The 23,665-nt window shown below is 37.9% G+C and overlaps 2 protein-coding genes across 4 annotated transcripts; both read right to left on the reverse strand.

Annotated features, from left to right (window-relative positions):
• Positions 1–12,862: 12,862 nt before the first annotated feature.
• LOC121794513 (D-cysteine desulfhydrase 2, mitochondrial-like) lies at positions 12,863–16,133 on the reverse strand. 3 transcript variants are annotated; one of them, XM_042192704.1, is made up of 7 exons: positions 15,936–16,132; positions 15,139–15,462; positions 14,768–14,810; positions 14,314–14,658; positions 13,683–13,812; positions 13,398–13,565; positions 12,863–13,280 (listed from the first exon to the last, which is right to left on the reverse strand). In XM_042192704.1, exons 1-7 carry the CDS (start codon positions 16,008–16,010, stop codon positions 13,061–13,063), a joined length of 1,305 nt encoding a protein of 434 aa, XP_042048638.1. In that variant the 5' UTR covers positions 16,011–16,132; the 3' UTR covers positions 12,863–13,060. The 3 variants fall into 3 exon arrangements, with proteins under 3 accessions (XP_042048638.1, XP_042048639.1, XP_042048640.1); XM_042192706.1 differs by having other exon boundaries at positions 13,141–13,280; positions 13,364–13,565; XM_042192705.1 differs by lacking the exon at positions 13,398–13,565 and having other exon boundaries at positions 15,936–16,133.
• Positions 16,134–16,713: 580 nt separating this feature from the next.
• On the reverse strand, positions 16,714–22,702 carry LOC121794514 (oxysterol-binding protein-related protein 1D-like). Its single transcript, XM_042192707.1, has 8 exons — positions 21,685–22,702; positions 20,480–20,836; positions 20,049–20,136; positions 19,460–19,935; positions 18,512–18,667; positions 18,044–18,352; positions 17,427–17,771; positions 16,714–17,130 (listed from the first exon to the last, which is right to left on the reverse strand). Exons 1-8 carry the CDS (start codon positions 22,204–22,206, stop codon positions 16,945–16,947), a joined length of 2,439 nt encoding a protein of 812 aa, XP_042048641.1. The 5' UTR covers positions 22,207–22,702; the 3' UTR covers positions 16,714–16,944.
• Between the last annotated feature and the right edge of the window lie 963 nt (positions 22,703–23,665).

Here is a 23,665-nt window from a genome sequence, read left to right on the forward strand (position 1 = left end):
AGAAGAACAACCAAGAATGATTTTATCCCACATCGAAAGAGAAACATAAAACATTAAAGGTTGTCTCTATAAAAGAGAAACAACCAAGAATGACTTTGTCCCACATCGAAAGTGGAACATAAAAATTCAAGGTTGTCTCTATAAAAGAGAAACAACCAAGAATGATTTTGTCCCACGTCGAAAGTGAAACATAAAACATTCAAGGTTGTCTCTATAAAAGAGAAGCAACCAAGAATAACTTTGTCCCACATCGAAAGTGAAATGTAAAACATTCAAGGTTGTCTCTATAAAAGAGAAGAAACCAAGAATGACATTGTCCCACATCGAAAGTGGAACATAAAACATTCAAGGTTGTCTCTATAAAAGAGAATCAACCATGAATGACTTTGTCCCACATCGAAAGTGGAACATAAAACATTCAAGGTTGTCTTTATAAAAGAGAAGTAACCAAGAATGACTTTGTCCCACATCGAAAGTGAAACGTAAAACATTCAAGGTTGCCTCTATAAAAGAGAAGAAACCAGGAATGACATTGTCCCACATCGAAAGTGGAACATAAAACATTCAAGGTTGTCTCTATAAAAGAGAAGCAACCATGAATTATTTTGTCCCACATCAAAAGTGGAACATAAAACATTCAAAGTTGTCTCTATAAAAGAGAAGCAACCAATAATGACTTTGTCCCACATCGAAAGTGGAACATAAAACATTCAAGGTTGTCTCTATAAAAGAAAGCAACCAAGAATGACTTTGTCCCACATCGAAAGTGAAACGTAAAACATTCAAGGTTGTCTCTATAAAAGAGAAGAAACCAGGAATGACATTGTCCCACATCGAAAGTGGAACATAAAACATTCAAGGTTGTTTCTATAAAAGAGAAGCAACCATGAATTATTTTGTTCCACATCGAAAGTGGAACATAAAACATTCAAAGTTGTCTCTATAAAAGAGAAGCAACCAATAATGACTTTGTCCCACATCGAAAGTGGAACATAAAACATTCAAGGTTGTCTATATAAAAGAGAAACAATCAAGAATGACTTTGTCCCACATCGAAAGTGGAACATAAAACATTCAAGGTGTCTCTATAAAAGAGAAGCAACCAAGAATGAGTTTCATAAATTTGCAAGCCTATCAAATATATGTGGACTATTACAAATTTCTTGTATTTATTTATTTGTAAAAATTGTTTTTAAATATAAAAACAATTTTTCTAAATAAAAAGTATTTTTTTTTTAAATTTGATTTTTTTTAAAAAAAATTGATTTATTGCGTCAGCACGTGATGACGCCCACTCGCGGGCTGGCGAGTGGCCGTCACGCACGACGCCGGGTCGCGCCACGTCGCCTAGGCGCGTGGCGAGACGGCCCATCGCTTGTCTCGGCGACACGGGACGCGGGACGGGACGACGAGCTGCAACGCGTCGCGCGCCGGACCGTCTCTCCGGGACGGGTCGTGGGACGCAGGCGCAACGCGTAGTGGATGCTCTCATACAGACTATTCTGACAAAACTGGAAGAAAAATTAGATTAGTTTAATTATGTTAACCTTTTGTATAATTCTAGTAATTAAATAGTGGTGCTGCACCGGAGATTATATTGACCAGATAGACCAAAACACGAGGTTTCCGATGCATATATACCTATCTTAATTAATTATAAATAATTAAATAAAACCAATTTCCAAGTTTGTCTTTGTTGCTTTGCATGCTCTTGTCGTTCAATTTATGTCCTTTACTAAGTTAACGCATACCTCTTCACCTTATTTTTTTATACTCCTATAAAAATAGATATGAAAAGAATTATTATCATATTTCATAATGGTACACTTTTTAATGAGAAAAGATTCATGTTCGATGCCCTAAAATATTAGGTCGTGTTCTATTGACCTATTTTAATTTTCAAACTTATACGATTGTACTTTTTCGGTATTATATTAATATTTTGAACAATTAAATGAGGAATTTGTACTTTTTGGTATTTTGTTTAATATTTTGAACGACACACGACTTTTCAATTCCAAAGATTTAGTAGTATGATATTAAAGGCAACATATCTATTTGTCTACTTTAATGTTACTATATTCAAATCATTCTAAAATATAGAACATACAAAATCGTACGGTAGTATGGCCTCCTACTAACAATCATTTTTTTAATTGTTGTCAAACCGACCATTTTACTTTTTCTGAAAAGCATAAGGCCATCCAATACGCTGTCTCTATACCGTCTCTTAACTACTATTTGGCCACTATTTGATGACCCCAGTGTACTTTATTCCACCATCCCTTAACTAAGGGACGGAACCTGCAACGCTCCGTCCCTTAACCGTCCCTTAATTACTACTCCCTCTGTCCCGCTTTAGCAGTCCCGGTTGATCAATTTCGGGTGTCCCGCTTTAGGAGTCCCGGTTGAACTCGATGCATAAAAATTGATGTCCACTACATCAATTTATTTATTACATCATTTAAAGTGGGACCCAACTTCCACTAAATCATTTATTTATTACACACTTAAAAGCAAAAAAGTAAAAAAGTTGTTTAAAAGTGGGACCCAACCTCCACAACATCATTTATTTATTACACACTTTAATACCCCTTAAAACATGTGCCCGACTCAACCGGGACTGCTAAAGCGGGACAGAGGGAGTATTCATTCAATTTCATTTTTTATTTTTTTTCCAACCCAATTCAATCAAAACAAACACACTTCATTAAAATTAAAATAACATTACAACATAAAATAAAAATACAACTTAAAATTTAAAAAAAAACATAATTAAAATCTTAAAAAAATAAAAATGACATAATTTAAAAATATAATTTTATATGGACATCCTTGAATGTTTTATGTTTCACTTTCGATGTGGGACAAAATCATTCTTGGATGTCTCTATAAAAGAGAAACAACCAAAAATGATTTTGTCCCACATCGACAGTGAAACATAAAACATTCAAGGATGTCTCTATAAAAGAACAACAACCAAGAATGATTTTATCCCACATCGAAAGTGAAACATAAAACATTCAAGGTTGTCTCTATAAAAGAGAAACAACCAAGAATGACTTTGTCTCACATTGAAAGTGGAACATAAAACATTCAAGGTTGTCTCTATAAAAGAGAAGCAACCAAGAATGACTTTGTCCCACATCGAAAGTGAAACATAAAATATTCAAGGATGTCTCTATAAAAGAAGAACAACCAATAATGATTTTATCCCACATCGAAAGTGAAACATAAAACATTCAAGGTTGTCTCTATAAAAGAGAAGAAACCAAGAATGACATTGTCCTACATCGAAAGTGGAAAATAAAACATTCAAGGTTGTCTCTATAAAAGAGAAGCAACTATGAATTATTTTGTCACACATCGAAAGTGGAACATAAAACATTCAAAGTTGTTTCTATAAAAGAGAAGCAACCAAGAATGACTTTGTCCCACATCGAAAGTGGAACATAAAACATTCAAGGTTGTCTCTATAAAAGAGAAGCAACCAAGAATGAGTTTCATAAATTCGCAAGCCCATAAAATATATGTGGGCTATTACGAATTTCTTGTATTTAATCATTTGTAAAAATTATTTAAAAAAAAAATTATAAATAAAAACTATTTTTTTTAAAAATTTGATTTTTTTTTAAAAAAAATGATTTATTGCGTCAGCACGTGACGACGCCCACTCGCGGGCCGCCGAGTGGGCGTCAAGTCGCCTAGGCGCGTGGTGAGACGGCCCGTCGCTTGTCTCGGCGACACGGGACGCGGGACGGCGCGGGACGGGACGGCGAGCTGCAACGCGTCGCGCGACGGACCCGTCTCTCTGGGACGGGTCGCGGGACGCCGGCGCGACGCGTAGTGGATGCTCTAAGGGTATCCACGATAGTAAGCCCGTGGTCCTGAGCCGAACCATAAAAAATATTTGTTCACACTATAGTGGACAAGCTTAAACCAGCAAATTAATTATTTTTTCATTTTTTGTATATTTTAATTTAAGTAGAATAAAAATTATCGGACTATAATAATTATAAAAAATGCATAATTTAATAAAAAAAATTAAAATTCATAAACAATTTTTGAAAATATTAAAAATGTGTGTGAGGTGAAAATGTGAGGAATGAGGTATTTATAAATAATTTTTGAAATTATTAAAACAAAATTCAAAATTGGGCTGCACCGCGGCTCTTGGCCGCCACAATAGGGAGCCGCGGCTCTCGCCCGGGAGTCGCCGTCGTGGCTCTCCCATGGGCGCGCCCAACAGCAGCGGCCTTCCGTGGCTCTCGTAATAGGGAACTGCGGCCGAGCCACACGCGAGCCACGAGCCGCGGCTCCCCTATTGTGGACACTCTAAGGGTGTCTCCAATAGTTAAGCCCGTGGCCCTGAGCCAAGCCACAAAACTTGGCCGGACCACCAAAAAACTTGTCCACACAATAGTGGACATGCCCAAGCCACCATTTAATAATTTTTTTCATTTGTTTGAGGTATTTTAATTTAAGTAGAATAAAAATTATCGGACTATAATAAATATAAAAAAAATGCATAATTTAATTTAAAAAAATTAAAACCAAATTTTCGTTGTATTATATAAAGAGGTAAAATTATACAACGAAAACTATTGACATCACACAAACAACACCGCGAACGCATATCGCGCTCTTTCCTTTTCCCTACGATTCCAGACCTCTTCAACCAAATCAGCCTGCAGTGTCCTATGTTATGTTTCCCTCTGCATATCGGTGAACTGTTGGATCAAGTATGCATTAGTACGCGGTACAACCATCTGCAGTGGGGCGGTGGCAATACCATTACTTGTACTAGCACCCTCTTCCGGTGCCCAGCGCTCTGCAGCAAATCATTCGTCATCTATTATCAGATTGTGCAATACGATACATGCATACATGATGGAGGCGACATCATTTTCGTGCCAAACTTGTACCGGGCACCGTAGAATGGCCCATCGCGATTGGAGGACACCAAAAGCTCGCGCAACATCCTTACTAGCACCTTCTTGTTTTGCCGCGAAATAGGATTGCTTCGGCCCAACCGGTTGCCGGATCGTCTTGACAAACACGGGCCAACGAGGGTATATCCCATCGGCCAAATAGTATACCCTGTTGTACTGCGTGCCGTTGGCCACGAATCTGACCGTCGGACCCTCACCCCAACACTCGTCATTGAAGAGATGAGACGACTGTAGAACATTGATGTCGTTGTTCGACTCTGCGACACCTAAATACGCATGCCAGATTCGCAAATGGTAGTCAGCAACGGCTTCCAGGATCATCGTGGGGTGTCTCCCTTTGAATCCAGATGTGAACTGCCCCTTCCAAGCAACCAGACAATTCCTCCACTTCCAGTGCATGCAATCGATGCTGCCCATCATCCCTGGAAAATGGTGCACCGAACCATGCATATATATCAATCTCTGGCATTCATCGGCATTTTGCTTCCGTAGATACTCTAGACCGAAGATAGCCTGGATGCCATTACAAAACTGTTGGCGAGAATGTCTAGAATTGATTGAGTAACAAGTGAAAAACTATAACAAAAATTATGGAAGAGGAATCTTGTATTGCTAAGAACTCTCGATTACAGATTACAAATTGAATTGGGGAAAAACTCTCTCAGCTAACTACTTAATAAAGTCAGCTACTTATACAAAAGCAAAAGAAAAGAACGGCTAAGATTTAATCCATCTTACTAAGATTCATCTAACGGCTAGCAATTACTTTAACACTTATGCTAAAATCGTATTTTAGCTCACGCAACTTCTCTCCACTTCCTTCTTCGAGTCAGCTTACTTCCTGAGCTCAAACCAGCAGCCACAAGTACACAAATCTCCACCTTGGCTGTATGGCTTCATTCTGTTGGGGATTCAAGGGCACAGTTCTATTCCTCTTAATCCCCTTTTCCAGACAGAAATTCTCAAATTCCTTAGATAGAAACTCCAATCCGTTGTCTGTCCTTAGGCATTTCAAACAACCTTTTTCTCTGTTTCCATCAATTTGCACCAATCTCTGAATTTCCGAAGGCCTTACTCTTCTCACCATGCTTGATCACAGTGGCATTCAAATAATACAAATTACCCATTCTTTCAGCCTGCAATATCATTTCTCCACCCAATCCAACAACCAGCACACCTTTGGAAAAGCAGAATGAATACCCTTTCTTTTCAAGTGCACCAAGTGAGATCAAATTTCTTTTAACCTCTGGGATATATCTCACTTCAGTGAGAATCTTGATTGATCTATCAGCAAGCCTCCGTTTAATACTCCCAACCACATCAATTCTACACACTTGGTTGTTTCCTAGAACAACTGAGCCCTCTGCCTCAGAAATAGAATCAAACCAATGTATCTTTGAACATATGTGAAAGCTGCAACCTGAGTCAAAAATCCAAGAGCACTCCTCCACCTCCTCCATGATGTTGAGAGCATGGGCATTCTCCATCTCTTGCATACAGTCAGAAGTCTGCTTGTTGCCAGCAGCTTCTTCAACCTGCTTCTTCTTCCGGGCAAAGCAATCTCGCTTCAAATGCCCTGGCTTTTTGCAATACTGGCAGGATATTGTCTCTTTTTGATCCTTAGAATTAGGCTTAGTAGAGTCCTTCTTGCCTCCTTTCTTGGACTTGAACTTCTTGATATTCAGGCTCTCTAGGATTTGAGACTCTTGCCCCTTCACATCTTGATGTCTGCCCATACCCTTCTGCAGTTCTTTTGCCATCAAAGCCGAGTGGACTTCAGCCAGGGTTATGGGCTTATCTCTCCCATACAGTATAGCATCTCTCATGTGGTCATACGACTTCGGCAAGGCATTCAACACAAGAATCGCCTTTGTCTTCATCGCTTATCTTAACATCCACAGCCTCTAGATCATCGACTAATTTTGTGAAATCATCGTATTGTTCCATAATCGACTTATCCTCCACAAAATAATAGGAATAAAGCCTCCTCTTAAGGTAAAGTCGATTAGCTAAAGACTTACCCAGATATAATTCATCCAGTTTCATGAGATTCCAGCTGCGGTGGTTTTATCTTGCACTTCCCGCAGCACTATATCCCCAAGATAGAGGATCACCGCACTATGCGCCTTCATCGACACCTCTTCCTTCCGCTTCGCTTTCTCGTCGAGCGGTTCTTTCCCCTTCTCCCATGGATCTTTGGCCTGTAGTGCACTCGCTAACCCTTGCTGGATCAATAGAGCTTTCATCTTCATCTTCCAGAGCCCATAGTCATTCTTGCCATTGAATTCTCTACTTCAAATCTCCCCAACTTCTCCGAACAAGAAACTTCCCATAGACGGTGCCACTTGTTGGCGAGAACGTCTGGAATTGATTGAGTAACAAGTGAAAAACTAGAACAATAATTATGGAAGAGGAATCTTGTATTGCTAAGAACTCTCGATTACAGATTACAAATTGAATTGAGAAAAAACTCTCTCAGCTAGCTACTTAGTATAGTCAGATTACAGATTACAAATTGAATTGAGGAAAAACTCTCTCAGCTAGCTACTTAGTAAAGTCATCTACTGATACAAAAGCAAAAGAAAGGAACAGCTAAGATTTAATCCATCTTACTAAGATTTATCTAACGGCTAGAAATTACTTTTCACACTTGTGCTAAAATCGCATTTTAGCTCACGCCACTTCTTCCCACTTCCTTCTTCGAGTCAGCTTACTTCCTGAGCTCAAACCGGCAGCCACAAGTCCACAAAAACTCTAGCAGCGCCTGTAGGGAAGTTGATTCACCCATCTGTAGGTATTCGTCGAATATGTCAGCGGGACCAGCATAGGCAAGCTGCCTAATTGCAGCGGTACACTTCTGATATGTCGACAATCCGACTCTGACGCTAGCATCACGTCGCAGTGTGAAACACCTGAACCGCTGCGCCAATGACGTTGCTATATGGATGGAGAGTCGTTGCGACATTCTGAATCTGCAACGGAAAATCTCTGGCGGATAACGGGGGTTATCGCCAAAGTAGTCTTCCATCAGTTGTGGTCGGCCCCAACATGGTCACGACGGATTGTCCGCCGATGATGGATCGGCCGAGGAACCGCCGCCGGCGCCGCCTCCTCATCATCTTCACGTTGCACCTCTTCAACCAGTTCATTGAACTCCCTATCGATCAATTGTTGAAACTCATCGTCTAAATTCATTTTTTGAAAGTAGAATTGAGATAATTGTTGGGAATGAGGTTAAAAAATGGAGAAAATGGGTATATTTATAAAAATAAGAAAATAAAAAATAAAAAAATCGAAAATGGGTGAGCCGCGGCACTCGGCCGCCACAACAGGGAGCCGCGGCTCTCGCCCAAGCGCCACGGCCGAGCCGCCGTCGTGGCGATGTTATATGTCTTAAGAGCATCCGCATCCCTGTATCGATGCGAGCTCGATCTCGTCTCGGTGAGACGAGACAACATCGAGACGGCGATGTAGATGATCTGTCTCGTCCCGTTGCGTCCCACGTCCCTCCTTGGAGATGAGGCTGACGAGCCAGCTCGCCACGCGCGTTGGCCACGTGGCGAGCTCCCGTGCGTCCGTGACGCCCACTCGCCGGCCCGCAAGTGGGCATCGTTTATATCCGTTGAAAAATATTTTTTTTATTTTTTTTAAATTCTGAAAAAAATCGAAAAAAAATTCCCCCAAAAATACTAGCTGTTTATAGCCTTTTTTTCCAATATTTTAAATTATTTTCTATTTTTAAAGCCCCAATCACTTCTATAAATATCAAATCATTCCCACAAATTATCTACCATAAAAAACTCTCTATTCTCACTCAAACACTCTACATTCTTCATCTCAAAACATTATTCTTCTCCCAAATTTGATCCATTCATATTCATGGATCTATTTGAGCAAATGTTGTAATTTTCGTGGTTTTTAATGATTTTATGAATTATTAGTATTAATTTAATATTTCAATGAAATATTAATTGAATTTGTTGAAAATAAAAATAAAAAATAAAATTAAATGGATAGTTAATGGATGAGATGGTTAAGGGATGCAGGGTTGCAGGTGTTGTCTCTTAGTTAAGAGATGGGGTAAAAAGTGCTGTGGAGCCCATTAATAGTGAAGAGATGAGACGGTATTGAGACAGGGATGTGGATGGCCTAAGAGCACCAGCAATGGCGGATGTCCCCGGCGGACGTGAGGTATCCGCAGCCGTCCGTCGTGACGTCTGCCATTGCGGTGCCACGACGGACGTCCTGATTTTTTATTTTTTTAAAACTTTAAATATACGGCTCATTGCAAACTCTATATATATGGCTCGTTGCAAACTATATATATACGATTTTTTTAAAAACTCTACCGCATGTATTATAGTCGAAAATGAAGGCCTAAAACAAAAACATATCATAGACCCCTGTTCGACTAGTGGCAAACTATACAGATTCAAGGCATAACATGTGCTTTGTTTGAATCATTTTTTAATTTGGGATGATTTTTTTTGTGAACTATGTATTTTTTTAATTTAAATATGTATGCTCTTTTTTGAAATAAAATGGTTGCAATTTTCCCGTATTCGTGTTGAAATTTTAATTCCGTAATTATTAATTTGTGAATTTGTGAATTTTTATTATTGTTCTTGTCCGCCGGGATGTCCTTGGGGATGTCCGTTATTGTACAGTGGGATGTCCTTATGACGTGATATGAGGTGTTCTTTTTGGTGTCCGCCGTGACATCCGTCCAGTGGCGTATCCACCTTGGAACAAGGGGGTACAACTGTACCCCAAATTCGAATACTAATACCTTTTATTGAGATAAGTTATTTAAAAGGCTTCTTTGGCCAAGTGGTTATGCTCCCCATTTTCAAAGCTTAGGGTTTGAGTTAAATCCCCATGGTTGCTTAACTCATTTTTTGTTTTGATTTCCATTCTTTGATTTCTATACCTTTTTTTTTCAATTCTTTTATATTTTGATTTCTATACCTTTTTTTTCTCGATTCATTTATTCTAACGATTAAAGTTTCTATATCATTTTACTTATTTCAAATCTTTTTTCTGTTTTGTTAAAATACAATTTGTTTACTTTTTTCATGTTTTATTATATTCAAATAATTAAAAGTTCTATAACCTTTTTCTTCTTTAAAATAATGGATTTACTTTTTTTTAGTTTTTTCAAACAATTGAAAGAATAGATCTACTTTTTTTATTTGCTGAAACAATAGAAATAATAAGTTTATATACTTCTTGGTCAAATTCTCAACTAATAAAAAAAATACTTATACACTATGGTGTAGCAATTATATTCATATCTATATGAAAAATTTATACCTAATAAAATATCTATATTTTTTATTTTTTAAAATTATAGATATTTTTCTTAAATTATTTATTTTCACAAGGTTCACTTCTTAAAACTAGTACTACTATTATCTTATAAAAAGTGATTAAAACTTCTCAAATATTTTATGTCCAAAAAATTTATTTCTAAACTATATAATTTCTTGTTTAGTCGTTATATTCGCGTCTATACAAGACATTTGTATTTAAGACAATGAAAAAGATTGTTCAGATATTTCTTCGTACCCTCGAATCCAAAATCCTGGATACGCAACTGCATCCGTCCCCATTGTGGATGCTCTAAATGGAAGTAATAATATTTAATGAAGTTATGTTCCCCATTTGAAGAACAAATAATAATGGAGAAATATTTTAAAGAAGTAAACAGGAGTATTTATAAATTCTGACGGTGAAAAGTACGTGAAAGGGATGTCTGCTGTATTCCCATCCACCCCTTGTTTTAAGATGGTTGCATTGTTAAGTTTAAAATCAACATTCCTTGGTGATATGATATGCCTAGCCTTTTTCACAATCATCTTATTCTCTCTCTCTATCTATATACTGATGTGCACCATAATCTACTCTATATTCCACTACCAACAAACCAACAACGTTTGTTGTACTATGACTATTCTAGTTAGTAGTCTTTTGAACTGAATCCGGAATCGAGCCATCAAGATTGTTCTTCTCAATATTCATCATCTTTAAAGATAATAAACTGTCAATTTCATTAATGTTTCCTTCAAAATTGTTGTGACTCAAATCCAACTCCTCAAGAAAAATCAATCTCATTAAAGAATTAAGGGTTTTTCTAGAGAGAGAATTGTGATCAAGAGTTAAAGATTTAATTTAAGCTTGGCAACATAGCTCCAGAATTAGGGAGAGAGGAAGTGTGATTATTGTATTGAAGAGTGACAGATAATGACTCACTGGGATCAAAGCAGAAAATAAATTAAATCGAAATTCGTGGACCTCAGAATATATTTTCAAATATTATGGACCAAAATTGGTACTTTGACAAATTTCGCGAACCGAAAAAAAGTTCCGTGCTTTAAAATTTTAATAATTTATTTTATTTGCAAATATTGCAATTTAAAAATATACTAATAGGAGATTAATAAAAAAATGTTGAAAGGTTTGCAATTAAATTTGTGTGGATGAGCTATTGGTATTGTGCTGAAATTTGAAATGTTGGTTAGACATGAATAATAGTAGTACTATAATTTGGCGTAAATTTTGGGACTCAACCATGAATGAGCTTGGTGAAATGAAACTAAGAAACGAGGTGTGTTACTTTGTTTCTTTTTCTAGTTTTTTTGCAGTTATGCATAGCGACAGAAATCATTGTCATAAACTTACTAGAACTACTCTTTCCTTGAAAAGGACTAAATCTTTGTGACCAGTCTTAAAAATCATCCATGTTGGTGATATGATGCAATTAATTCCACCTGCATAAAACTCTATTTTAACTTTTTTCTATTCTGTATGTATTCATGTATATTTGTGATTGTGAATCAATGTTATAAATACAACGGCCGATATTATATTTAAAAAAGAAAGATATACTTACTTACTTACTACTGTTGATCGAATACCTAGATGATTAACAATGACATTTCCAACATTCGATTATTTAAAATAGACATATAACACATCCGTAAGATGAATTTAAACTTAGTAAATGGAGCCCACAAATACAATCATCTCTGTTGTAAGTGGAGTAATAAAAGAAGCAAGCAACAGTAGTCGCATTTTACCCCATGACTAATGGCATTAGCAACAAAACCCAATGAAAAAAAGATGAATAAAAAACAAAAACAACCATCCTTGTTTGCCTCCCTTGTTACCAGGGATGCTGCCACCACCATACCCATCTCAATCACCACCACCACCACCACCACCACCTATTACTGCTCTCCACTGAGCTTGCTAGGGTTTCCTCAACTCAATCTCGGGAGTCATGCTTGTGTGGTGAAGGACATATATACCTACTATAGTTTTGAGGTTGGTTTCTTAATTTAATTTCACCGTGGCCAAGAATGTCCATGCATAAATTTTTTATTTATCGGGGTGAAACCGATGCGGTCATACCTACTTTTCTTACTTCCAAGATTATTAAACAATCATGCTTTGATGTTTGGTGTCGTTTTGGGGTTAACCAACTTAGGTGATTGGCAAATCATATATTATGTTTATGGTCGAATTACTAAGATTTGTGAATTACCAAAATGTTCCATCTTATCTCCTAAACTTGCAACTTTCGATGGTTCGTTCGTATATTAAAACCACTCTTGAAATAAATGATTCGGATTTCCATGCTTTTACTTATAAGAATAAATTGTGAAGGTCAAATTGTAACTTATCTGGAAAAGACAAAATTTTATTTGCGGCTTATTAATTGATAATTATAAATTGTTAGTTTACGATTCCGATAATACTAGTAGGAGTATGATTTATTCAATCTCAAATACAGTCAACCACCGTACCGTGCGGTGCAGTCGGATCTCCACTTTGAAGATACATTCAGAGTTGAGAGAAAAGCACAAATCAGTTGCTAATACGATCAAAATTGTTTCAAAAAAGAAAGAGGCAAACAAAATAAAGGACCAGCCTTTATGACATTTTTTGTTAGCTTCTTTGCTTTCACGGACGTCTGAGTAGCAGGCATGTACTACTACTAATACATAGTTATGTCAAGATAAATAAAACTAAATAGGAGTATATATTTATAATAACAAAATTATAGTATTACTAAAAATCTCTATGGTTTGAGTTGGCATTGTTCTTCAGGCATTCATGTGGAAGCAAGACTTATACCGTTGCGCGAGTCCAAACATTCCCAGTGTCCCTCCGGTGTGCAGCATAATGATTTTGGCATCTTGTACCTGACTGAGCTGAGTTGCAAGATCCCAAGCAGCCAGAGTGTATATTGGGTCCACCAGGACACCGGTCTCTTGTGCTATCCTTCGACATTCCTCAACTTCGCCTTTTAGTATATTGCCGAACCTGAAAGGGTAATTCAATCATCATTTTCAAGACAAGATGGAGTAGTATATAAGTGCAATGACAGAACCTTGATGATACTCTACTAGGTTATCTATATATGATCAACTTATCATTTACTTTCTAGGTGCACGGCGGTCTACCCATTGCACGATTCCACCATTTCCTAACACCTGATGAGGAGATGATGTATAGCCTCTAAGAAATTCAGATATCAAACTCTGCTCCTTTCTTTTGTATCCCTCGATTTTGTCAGCCAGCATCACGGCACTCACCTCCCAAGGAAGCCTTATTTTGCAAGTTCAAATCAATAGAGAGATAAGCAGCTCAAGTAAACTAAAGCAATGCTTGGATTAGTCCGAAAATAAACTGCGTATATACACATCACATCATCGTAAAGAATACCCTAAAGATAGAGCCCCGAGAGCCAAACCAACAGCTGTTGTCCCGGTGCCAGCATCTACAACGATTTTCATGGTCTGCTCTTTGCCAAACAAATGTTTCTGTGATAAGTATTTTATCAATCGCATAACACCTGATAGGAAAAACAGGCTAACCACTTCTTAGAAAAGCATCTGATATGCATAAGAAAGTATAAATGGATCTTCAAAACACAGGCAAAAGCAGGGATGGGAATTTGGATCTATTCTTTACACATTGCAAAGATATACTATGTGGAAGGAAGAAATGGAAACAATAGTGCAGCAATAGCACGTCAAAAGATATTCAAAAAATGTGGGATAAACTACAGGACACTAAAAGAACAACAAGGATCACATTTCGGCATCACCATATATATTGGAAGGTACTCCTAACTAGATTAGGCTTGAATATGTTTTCGCATCTTTTATTTTAATAGAACATATAACATACTTCCTCTACCTATTTTTGACAGGATACGGGCGGCCTGAAACCTGATCATAAGCCTTATGAGTACCATAACTAACATACAAGATTTCTAATTGAGAAGAAAAGTTGCTTCTGATATTCTCTAAGAAGACAGTAATCACAATGTCAACTACAGACGCTTCCATACCTAGCAAGGCTATTGCATCCCCTGCCCCTTCATTTATAATAGCAACTTTCTTAGGTTTATCGGGACAGTTAATAGGATCTGCACGTGGAAAGTTGTGTACCCTCGATTTATAAGGTTTGAAAGAAGCCTCCATAACATCATTAGGCCACATAATAGATCCACCAGCGCCTACAATCAACTCCGCATGCTTTGCAAGCATTTCTTCTCTTTTGGCATATACGGATCTTGGAACATAAACCACATCGCCGTACAGTTTAGAAACAAGATTGTAACCAGTTAGAGTTTCAGGCTCTTCTCCTCGAAGAAGTATGTGTGCCTTCAGTCCTCTCTCTGCACAAGACACGGCTGCACTACATTGGAATAAATGGTTAAACGGCATCATAACTGCATTGAACAACTACCTTGAAAGAATCCATATGTAAAGAACACAAAAACTTTTCCTTCTGAAACATACCAACTGCAGCAGCATGTGCACTTTGGCAGCCTCCACAGGTAACCTAGAAATGTTCCAATTATATTAAAGTTATGCATAGAGAGGAAAGTTTGAGGGCGGCTTCAGCTTATGTTTACACGTAAACTCAAAGTTAATAACACTGGACATTTTACAGAAGTTCCAAGAGCAAAGGACAGCTGATGGAGGAAAAACGCAACTCATCATGCATAACTTTACTAGGATTTGTTCATTCTTTCACGTAATTAGGATTGCAAAGCAAGTTGTTTTGAAATGTGATCATGAGACCAACAAATTTGAGAGTGAATTTCATGAGCACCAATGATCTAGACCTAGTTTTGACATAGTGAGACGGAGTGCTGACACAAGCTCACCACTTCAGTCACAGCATTATCTTCAAGAACGGGAAGCAGGGCGTCTAATTTCCTTGATTTGTTACCATTTACCAGAGGATGCAACAAGTCATCCCTCACCACATAGAATGATGAAGAATCGTTCTTCTTTCCAAACATGCCTTCGCCAAGGCATGGTGGGATGATATTTTGATAGGGAATGTGTTCAGAAATCATTGATTGGCCTCCCTTTCGGCTAGAAGTCATTATCTGGTTGATTTTGGCATCAGGGCAGCTCAAGGCCCACCTTCTGTCAAATAATTTGCATACCGATTCATCATTAACCAGATAATGCTTCAATACATCCTGAAAAGATGAAGGCAAAAGTGATAAAGATTAGGCCACAAAAACAAATCCACACATACACCAACACATCCCCACGTATTCAAAGCATGAAAATAGCTGATGGCTTGAGGTTGGACGTTCAAAGCTTGAATCTTGCAACTCAATTGGTGCTCTTTTCACTTATCCCCCTCCGCCTCAACTCTCTCTCTCTCTCTCTCCCACACACACACACAGAGACATTATTGAGTTATTTCAGTTTCTTATGAGGGAACGATAACCTGGTAACCTGAAGAGCGTTTCAAACATAATGAAAAAAGGGGTTTCAGATTAAAGCGGTTTCACTTGTTCTATATCAGTGATTATACTCAGCACGCATTGCCGTAAAGTTATGAATCAAGCTTCACAAAATTACATCACATTCGTTAAACTTAAGAATCAAGCTTCACAAAATTACATCTACATACGGAATGAAGAAGGGGGATAAAGAGAAAGACCTGGTAGGTGTTCGGAAAAGATCCGTTTTTAACAGTTGAAAATACAGAATTTTGGGGCAATATTTTAAATCCCATGCTTTGCCTTCAAAACAAGGAGATAGCGGATTGTAGACATTTGAACTTCGGTTAAGTAAGTAAGTTATCAACGATGTCTGTTCTTTTTGGAGAGAGGTAGAATCATATCTGTTTTGTGTCTCATAGTCCCACCATTTTGTTCGATTTCTAGGTTATTTGAAAATAAAAATTTTGTATGCAAATACTCCCTCGGCCCATGAAATATTGTTCAAGTTTGACTCGATACGGATTTTAAAAAATCTGAAGAAAAGTGAGTTGAAAAAGTTAGTGAAATGAGTGTCCCACATTTATATATTAGTTTTATAATAGAATGTGAGTGTAAAGAGTCGGTGGAAAGTGGGGTACACAACCAAAAATAGCAAAGTGAACAACTTTTCACGGACGGACCAAAATGGCAAAACGGGATAACATTTATGTTAGGAGTACTTTCTATGTATACATACTAGCTAAAATAGTAGTATAGACAAAATGCAATTTTATTATGTAGAAATAGTAGTAATATGAAGGCCTCACATTTTATACGCAAACATAATTACTTCACTCGTATTTGCACACAATTTGGAAAATGCAAATTTCATCCCAGAAAGTAATGCATGAGAGTATATTTCTGTATGTGATGCAACACACTAACACTACAAGCGAGACGGGGTTGGAAAGAAAAAATAAATGAATTAGAGTAAGTAAAAAATGATACACCAGGACAGGAAGTAACTTCTCTAACTAATTCCGAAATACCCAATTGAGTTCAATAATATGATGATTGTAGCAATGAGGATTGGATTGTAAGCTCTCTCTGCGGCGGGTACAAACATTGTAGTATTACGCACACATACACTTTTTTCCCATTTACAGAAATGAATGGGGCTTACTGCTGATGATGTTGCCAGAATAAACGATTCCCCATCTGCCTCGATTGCTATTCAAAATTTATAAGTTAAGGCTGAGGAGCAGCAGCTACCTCCTCGGCTGGTAAATCACACGGCTGCCCAAATATATCAGGGATCCCGTCCCACTTGTGTTTCTCCCTAGCTTCCCAGTATCCTCCCATGTATCGGTAACAACCATCTTCATCCTTCCCGAACCATCTTGGTTGCCACCCTCTATCCTGCAACTTCCTTGCCTGCATCGAAAACTCTCGCATCAGATCTACAAAAGCTTAATATATGTAAAACTTCACACCACAAAAGTTGATTAATGTGACTAAAGGCAAGCTCCCCAGCGCTTTACTTGGATCTCACATTGGAAAAAGAGACAAATAAAAGCATGGCAGACATAAATGCTGTAAAAGAGTCATTTTTCCAACAGATCAGCAAAGAGAACAAATTCAAAAAAAAGCAACATGCGTCACCATAAAGTAGAATTATTTGCATGAAAAGGAGTACATGTCCAATAATGCCAGAACAAACATGTAAGCACCTGTCTCTGCAACTGTTCGAGCCTCAGCTTCTCAGCATTTGCCAGCTCATATTCTCCATTCTCCAAATGCCTCTGGTCGGGTCTCAGTCTTGAGTCTGTTGGTGGCAGCTTGTCCCGCAAACCAGGTGTCAATTCGTTTAAGGATATCGCAAATGGTGTGAGATTATATCTTGTCTTGGTAACAGATTTATCTCTTTCCCAAAGCAAAACAGCTTCTGCCATAGGGTCATATCCTTTTGGCTTTGTGCTTGGATCTCCCATCACATAATACATTGCTTCATCCCACTTCCCGATTAAAACCGCAACTTTCTCCCCAGTCCTATTGTCTTGCACAATTCCATGAACCTATATTTGGACAAAACAATAATTTTATGTGGCAGGCAATCAATCAGAGAAAAAAAAATTAAAATTTGGTAAAACAACATAATGAAATGAATTCAGTCATAGGTTGAGATGATATTACCACCAATAATCATCAATATATGGTACATTCAGGTCTTCGCCCATCTAGAATCTAAGTATTCATTTGTTACTCTTATTGCAACTAGTTGTGGAGATGGGAGCCAGTGATTTGGCTTCTAAAGTTATCTTAATCGGTTTGAAGATCAGAAAATCACCTGATGTGGGTTCCGGTCTATAATAGACTGTTCCTTGAATTTGAGTTTACAAGAGTAAGTACCACTGCCTTTTATGCGCATGGTGCCGTAGTGATCACAATAGATTTTGCCAATTATAATGTTATATATAGAAGTGGTGACCTTGCTCCACTGAAATGTCTCTCCATCTTCAAACTGAAGGGTAAGAACTCCCACAGGGTCAAGTTGGATGGAACGACCCCAGAACTTCCCTTTGAGATTAGAATCTGCCAAAAATTTCCACCCTCTGCCCTCACAATGACAGGCAACAACCATTGGATGATGACTAACCTGAAACTCCAAATACAGGACTCTTAATTGTTTATCAAATTATTACAAAGAAAATGCAACTCAGCCAACTGGTAAGCTAATCAAAATAGCAGAAATCTAGAAAAATAAAGAGAAAATGAAAATATATAAAGGGAGTTTTCTTGACTACAGAAGAGTAACCTTTTCAGAAAAGAAACGTAGACCCTTATCCGGATAGTCAGCTTCATAGGTTTCCCCAAGGAGAGGATTGAAGGGTTTGCATTGCCGGCCTTCTGTTGATGCATAACCAGACACTGCAAAAGCTGCCACGTTCAGAATTCTCATCAATTCATTTTCCTGCAGAAGCACAATGCAACTTCAATTTAAGTCAAGGCATCTACCTTTCGGATAAATTGAATGGTAACTCAAACAATGACTGGAAAGGTCAACAAAAAAGGTGCAGGATACGAGATGCAAGGTCCTCTCACACATTACTCAGCAGGTTTATGAAGCATTCAACAGCAAGTTCAACCGTCATGAAGTAAAGATAATAAACGGACTCTGATTGATGTAATTAGTTAATTAGTTGCTTGTTAAATATCTTGAGATACTTGTCGAGAACAATAAAGAACTTCCAGTTACTTAATTCTACAAAGCAAATTTTTCATACGTATTTAATTTAGGGATCAGGCATCATATCCACAAATATTCTTATATGACCAGTTCAGAGCCGACTTAGAGAGTAAATTGACAGGTCATGCAACAGAAACTCTTAGAGCTGGGAGTACCCATTCTCAGCCCTTTCACCACTTCCCCAAATAGATTTTTTGTAACTAACAGTCTTGCTAGAGTCTAGTCTGAGCTTTCATTCTTATTTTAATTCCAATTGAATGTCTATATTCATTATGTGGTAGTTATAACATTTAACACGACAAAGAAAATCAACAAAGATGGTCCAGGACACAACTTAATACATAGACTGCAACTGAAAGTTTTTGTCCCAATACATTAATAAGTGAGTTACACACAGTAACTAGGTTATCCTTATCCTTCTAAGAAATGTTTGAAACGACAATCCCCCCCCCAAAAAAAAAAGAAAAGAAAAAAGACACCTGTTCAAATAGATGTAAGAGCATATAAAGATCTGACCTGTTTCCCCCATTTCAGAGCTTCGTCGACAAGATATGAGTACTCCAAATCTTCAAAGCATTTCTGCAGTGAGGACAGAGGCTCATTAAAGTACACAGGAAGACAAACACCAGACAAATCCTTGCCAATGTTATCCTTAATGATCGACCATAGGCCAACCGGCTTCTCTTTCTCCTTTGGTTCAGGTAAACTAGCCCTTCTTTTGATGTAGGGAAACTCAATTCCCTTGACTCCAGTACCAGCTTCTCTTAAATGACCAGAAAAGGAAGCATCTTTTTCACCCCGGGGGCTGTGAATGTATATTGGATTATCTCTGCTACGATAGGAAGCACTTCTTAGAGACTCAGCGGATAAAAAGTCATTTGTGTCAAAAAAGATACCATCATCATCATCTGTTTCATTGTCTACTCCGTATCGACTCTCATTATCTGCCTCTGAGTCACTTGCACTGCCCTCAGACATAACCGAATAGAAATCTGCAAGAGAGTAAAAATAAGATCAAGTACATTCAATACTGAGTGAAGACTATCATCTGAGTGTTCAGTGTCGTTTTCTTGAACAATGATGTAAGCAAGAAAAATAAACAAACCGCTGAATCTTCTATTCCCTTGTCCACAGAAAGAGTCTCTGCCCTTTGTTTCATCGACTACAGTTTTTTCCAGTTCAATCTTCTCTGTCTGAACAGTAAAATAATTAGTCAAAATCCTTACATGGAGATCTAATGTGGAAGAAAGGGAGAAAAAATATTGGTATAATGGCACTGGAGACAAGGATTGGGGATGATAAGAAACATACATCTTGGTTTAAAGGAATAATTTCCCTATAGTACTCTCCAATCCCCACCTCTAGTGTTTTTCAGATTCAGAACGCATATAATATTCATTACAATAGAGTGCCTTTGACAAATATATAGATGATATCTACAGAAAACTAGAGTTGAACCCAATGACCAGCATGGAATATTTTACAGTCTCAAATCTAAGCCGAATTCATTCAGAAGAAAAAAAGATGAAGTGTAACCTCCAGTCTTCTTAATGTGTCAAGCAGTAACATGTGCTTAAGTTGAAGACTCTTCAATTGATGTTGCACCTCAGCAAATTCACCCAGCATTATAGACTCACAATCCTTTATTATAGTCTCATTAATGCCCTCCTCAACTAGCCGTGATCTTAACTTTTCTGCTGTAACAACAAAATCTTCAGAAGGTGCCAACTCATTGCTTGTCAATAGCCTGGGGAATTTATCTTTAGCAGCCAGAAGAGCCTCAATCCATGAAGCTCTGTCCTCTTTCGATTGACAACGCAAGTGAAGAGTTTTTGTTCCTGTGAATATTGAAAGTCTTTTGTCATCTGACTTGCTGGCCCGAACAGAAGAGACCTGTTCAATATATTTTTTGGTGCTCAAGGTAAAAAATGTGGGCTGCAATAATATGGAAGCTTTAAAGATTTACACTTAGTGCCTTCAAAAGGATTCAAGTATCTTCATATGAAAAGTTCACATCAGAATAATCTTAGAAACCTACAACTCTGACAACAAAGAAAAGTGCTATTCAGCTTTACTGCTGTCAATCTCCTTGTAATCTGCATTACTAAGATGACAGACCAAATGATTGTTGTTATCTCCCAGCTCAAAAGTCTGTTTCAGTATATTCATACTTGAGATAAGTGAATGATGTTGCATTAGTGTATTAGGGAATCACAAACATAAATTGGAATCGACAAGATTAAGGGCGTAAACTTGAATTTGGCACAGACCAGTAGCAATTCTTAAGCCCTAGATTATTCCCATAACTTCTATCAAAAGCTAGCATGATATAATTTGTCTCCGTGTGTTATTCTGAAAATAATCGAAGCAGATAGAGCAAGATTACAGAATCTAACAAAATCTCTATTTTCCTACTTAGCATAGGTGCATTCATTAGCATTAACTGTGAATTGCCAAAGTATTTTTGTGACCACATTTTAGTCCTTTTCTTAACCACCCAGCTAATCTATAGCTTTGATTAAACAATTAATCCACATCCCTCTACAATCCTACAGATAGCAACAAGCTGTTCCCAAATGCAGGCTAGGGTATTGACCCCCACTTAATATACTTCACAGCTAAAATGTAGGTTCGGACGGCATTGCCTCTTTACCATAAGAGCCAAACATAAGATGCCACGACAAGATCAATTAGCAATTATACAAAACACATTGAATCACTAACAAAAGAAACGAACCGACCTTCAAATGTATCTCCCCAAATGGCTTCCACCGCTTCCCCGACCCAAGAGCATTTCCAGTTCCACTCCCGTTACCATTCCCATTTCCACTACTACCCTTCCTCATATATCTCCAACTTTCCTGGCCTATCACCCTCGTCCCCTTCTCCCGGACCGGACCCACGACAATTTTATCCGGCCCGTGCACCTTATAATACGAGAGCACCCCATCCTCCAACACGAACCACCTCTCCCTCCACCCCTTCCCGTAATTCACCCATTTATACAAAATGCCAGCCACACTCCTGATCTCATCACTTTCGTCGCACTTCTCAGCCAGTAGATCGCCTCCGCCATTGGTCGACAAACTCATCCGCGAGTTGAAACTCACCGGCTGCAGAATCACATTGCTGTTGTTGTTGAAACTTAAACTCTCGTCGCAGCAGTTTCCATCAACCACGAGCTCCTGACTTAGGGTTTGGGACTTCAACACAGCCGGATCCTTTTCGACCGACACTGGCGCAATGCAGCACAGAGGATTCATGCTTCGATCACTGAACCTACGAGAATCGACTCTGATCCAGGGAATAGCAACTTTCGGATTGCCGGAGCTCCGCCGCACTGAACCGGAGATCGACCGGGCGACGATTCCGATAATATGACATATGATGAGTAACAGAAGCTGTGTAGCGAGAGAGGATGACGAAATGGCAGTCACGGATCGGGGGGGGGGATAGATATCGGTGGAAGTAGAGCTGCAGATCCAATTAATGGGAGTGGTGTCAGTGGAGAGGTGCGTAGGTTAAGCAGGGGGGGAAATGCATGGGTTTGGAGCAGGTGTAACGATTGTGGGAGGCAGCTAACATGCGCTGTGGGGTTCTTGTTTGCAAAGGTAGTGACTGGAATTTTGTTGGGAGTGGGGCGTGAGAGATAAGTCAGGTCCGGTCAGGGAAATTGACGGAAATGGGTTTGCAGGTCGGCGACAGCATTCGTTTTCGTGAAAGTTGACTTCTGATGTTCACTGGGGGTGATTTAGGAAAGTCGCAATTGAGAGATATGCATAGGATGCTCGGACTTATTAGTATCCTCCTTTCATTATTTGACTCACTTTTTTTTCATTTAAAAATTATATTATAAAATTAATATATTAAAATATGATTCACTTTTCATTAATTCATTTTCCCGTTTTTAGTTTCAAACTCAAATAATTTCTTAAAACTCATGCCGAATAAAATTGAGACTATAAATTGAGAACGGAGCGAGTACTCCAATAAATGAATTAAAATGGAAAGAAAGTAAAATAAGAAAAAAATAACTTAGAAAGTAGTCTTATCTATATATATTTTTTATTATTTTATTTACTAACCTCTGTACTTCACCATGAGCTCATGAAATTCTAAGGCATCACTACTCTTGTTGGAGTATCATATTTGTCCTTGCTGCTTCATATTTTCTAGTACTACTACTAATCTTTCAAGGATCACTTGTAAAAAATACTCCACAAAGTTGTGGTGTATCTTTATTATAGGCAGGTGCTTGATAAAGTTGTATTGATATATACTATTATTCAATCATTAATAAACTTCATATTTGACATGATGGAACTGAATAATTTATCTTTGTTCTCTGTGTTTTCTGTTGTTTGCAATTTATATTAAAATCTTCTATTAAAATCTTACCATGATAGTAATTGTTTGGTCTTACTTTATGGGATGTTCGGTTTGCAAGATTGTATCCCGAATTAAATTTGTAATGGGTTTGGTTCATAAGATTTAGTCCCACAATTCAATCTAAGATGAATAATCATGGAATAATTAGTTATACTTACCCATTATGACTAAAATAATCTCATAACTCAATGCTAAATTGTATCTTAATATTATTTTATCTAGAAAACCGAACATCATCTATGATAACCTCTTGTCTGCGTCAATGCATTCGTCTTCTCTCTATGTGTTTGTGGTTTGGAAACAAATTTTGAGCTCACCATAGCTTGACTATTA

Source organism: Salvia splendens, chromosome 3 (assembly GCF_004379255.2).
Source record: "Salvia splendens isolate huo1 chromosome 3, SspV2, whole genome shotgun sequence".
NCBI classification, from domain to species: domain Eukaryota; kingdom Viridiplantae; phylum Streptophyta; class Magnoliopsida; order Lamiales; family Lamiaceae; genus Salvia; species Salvia splendens.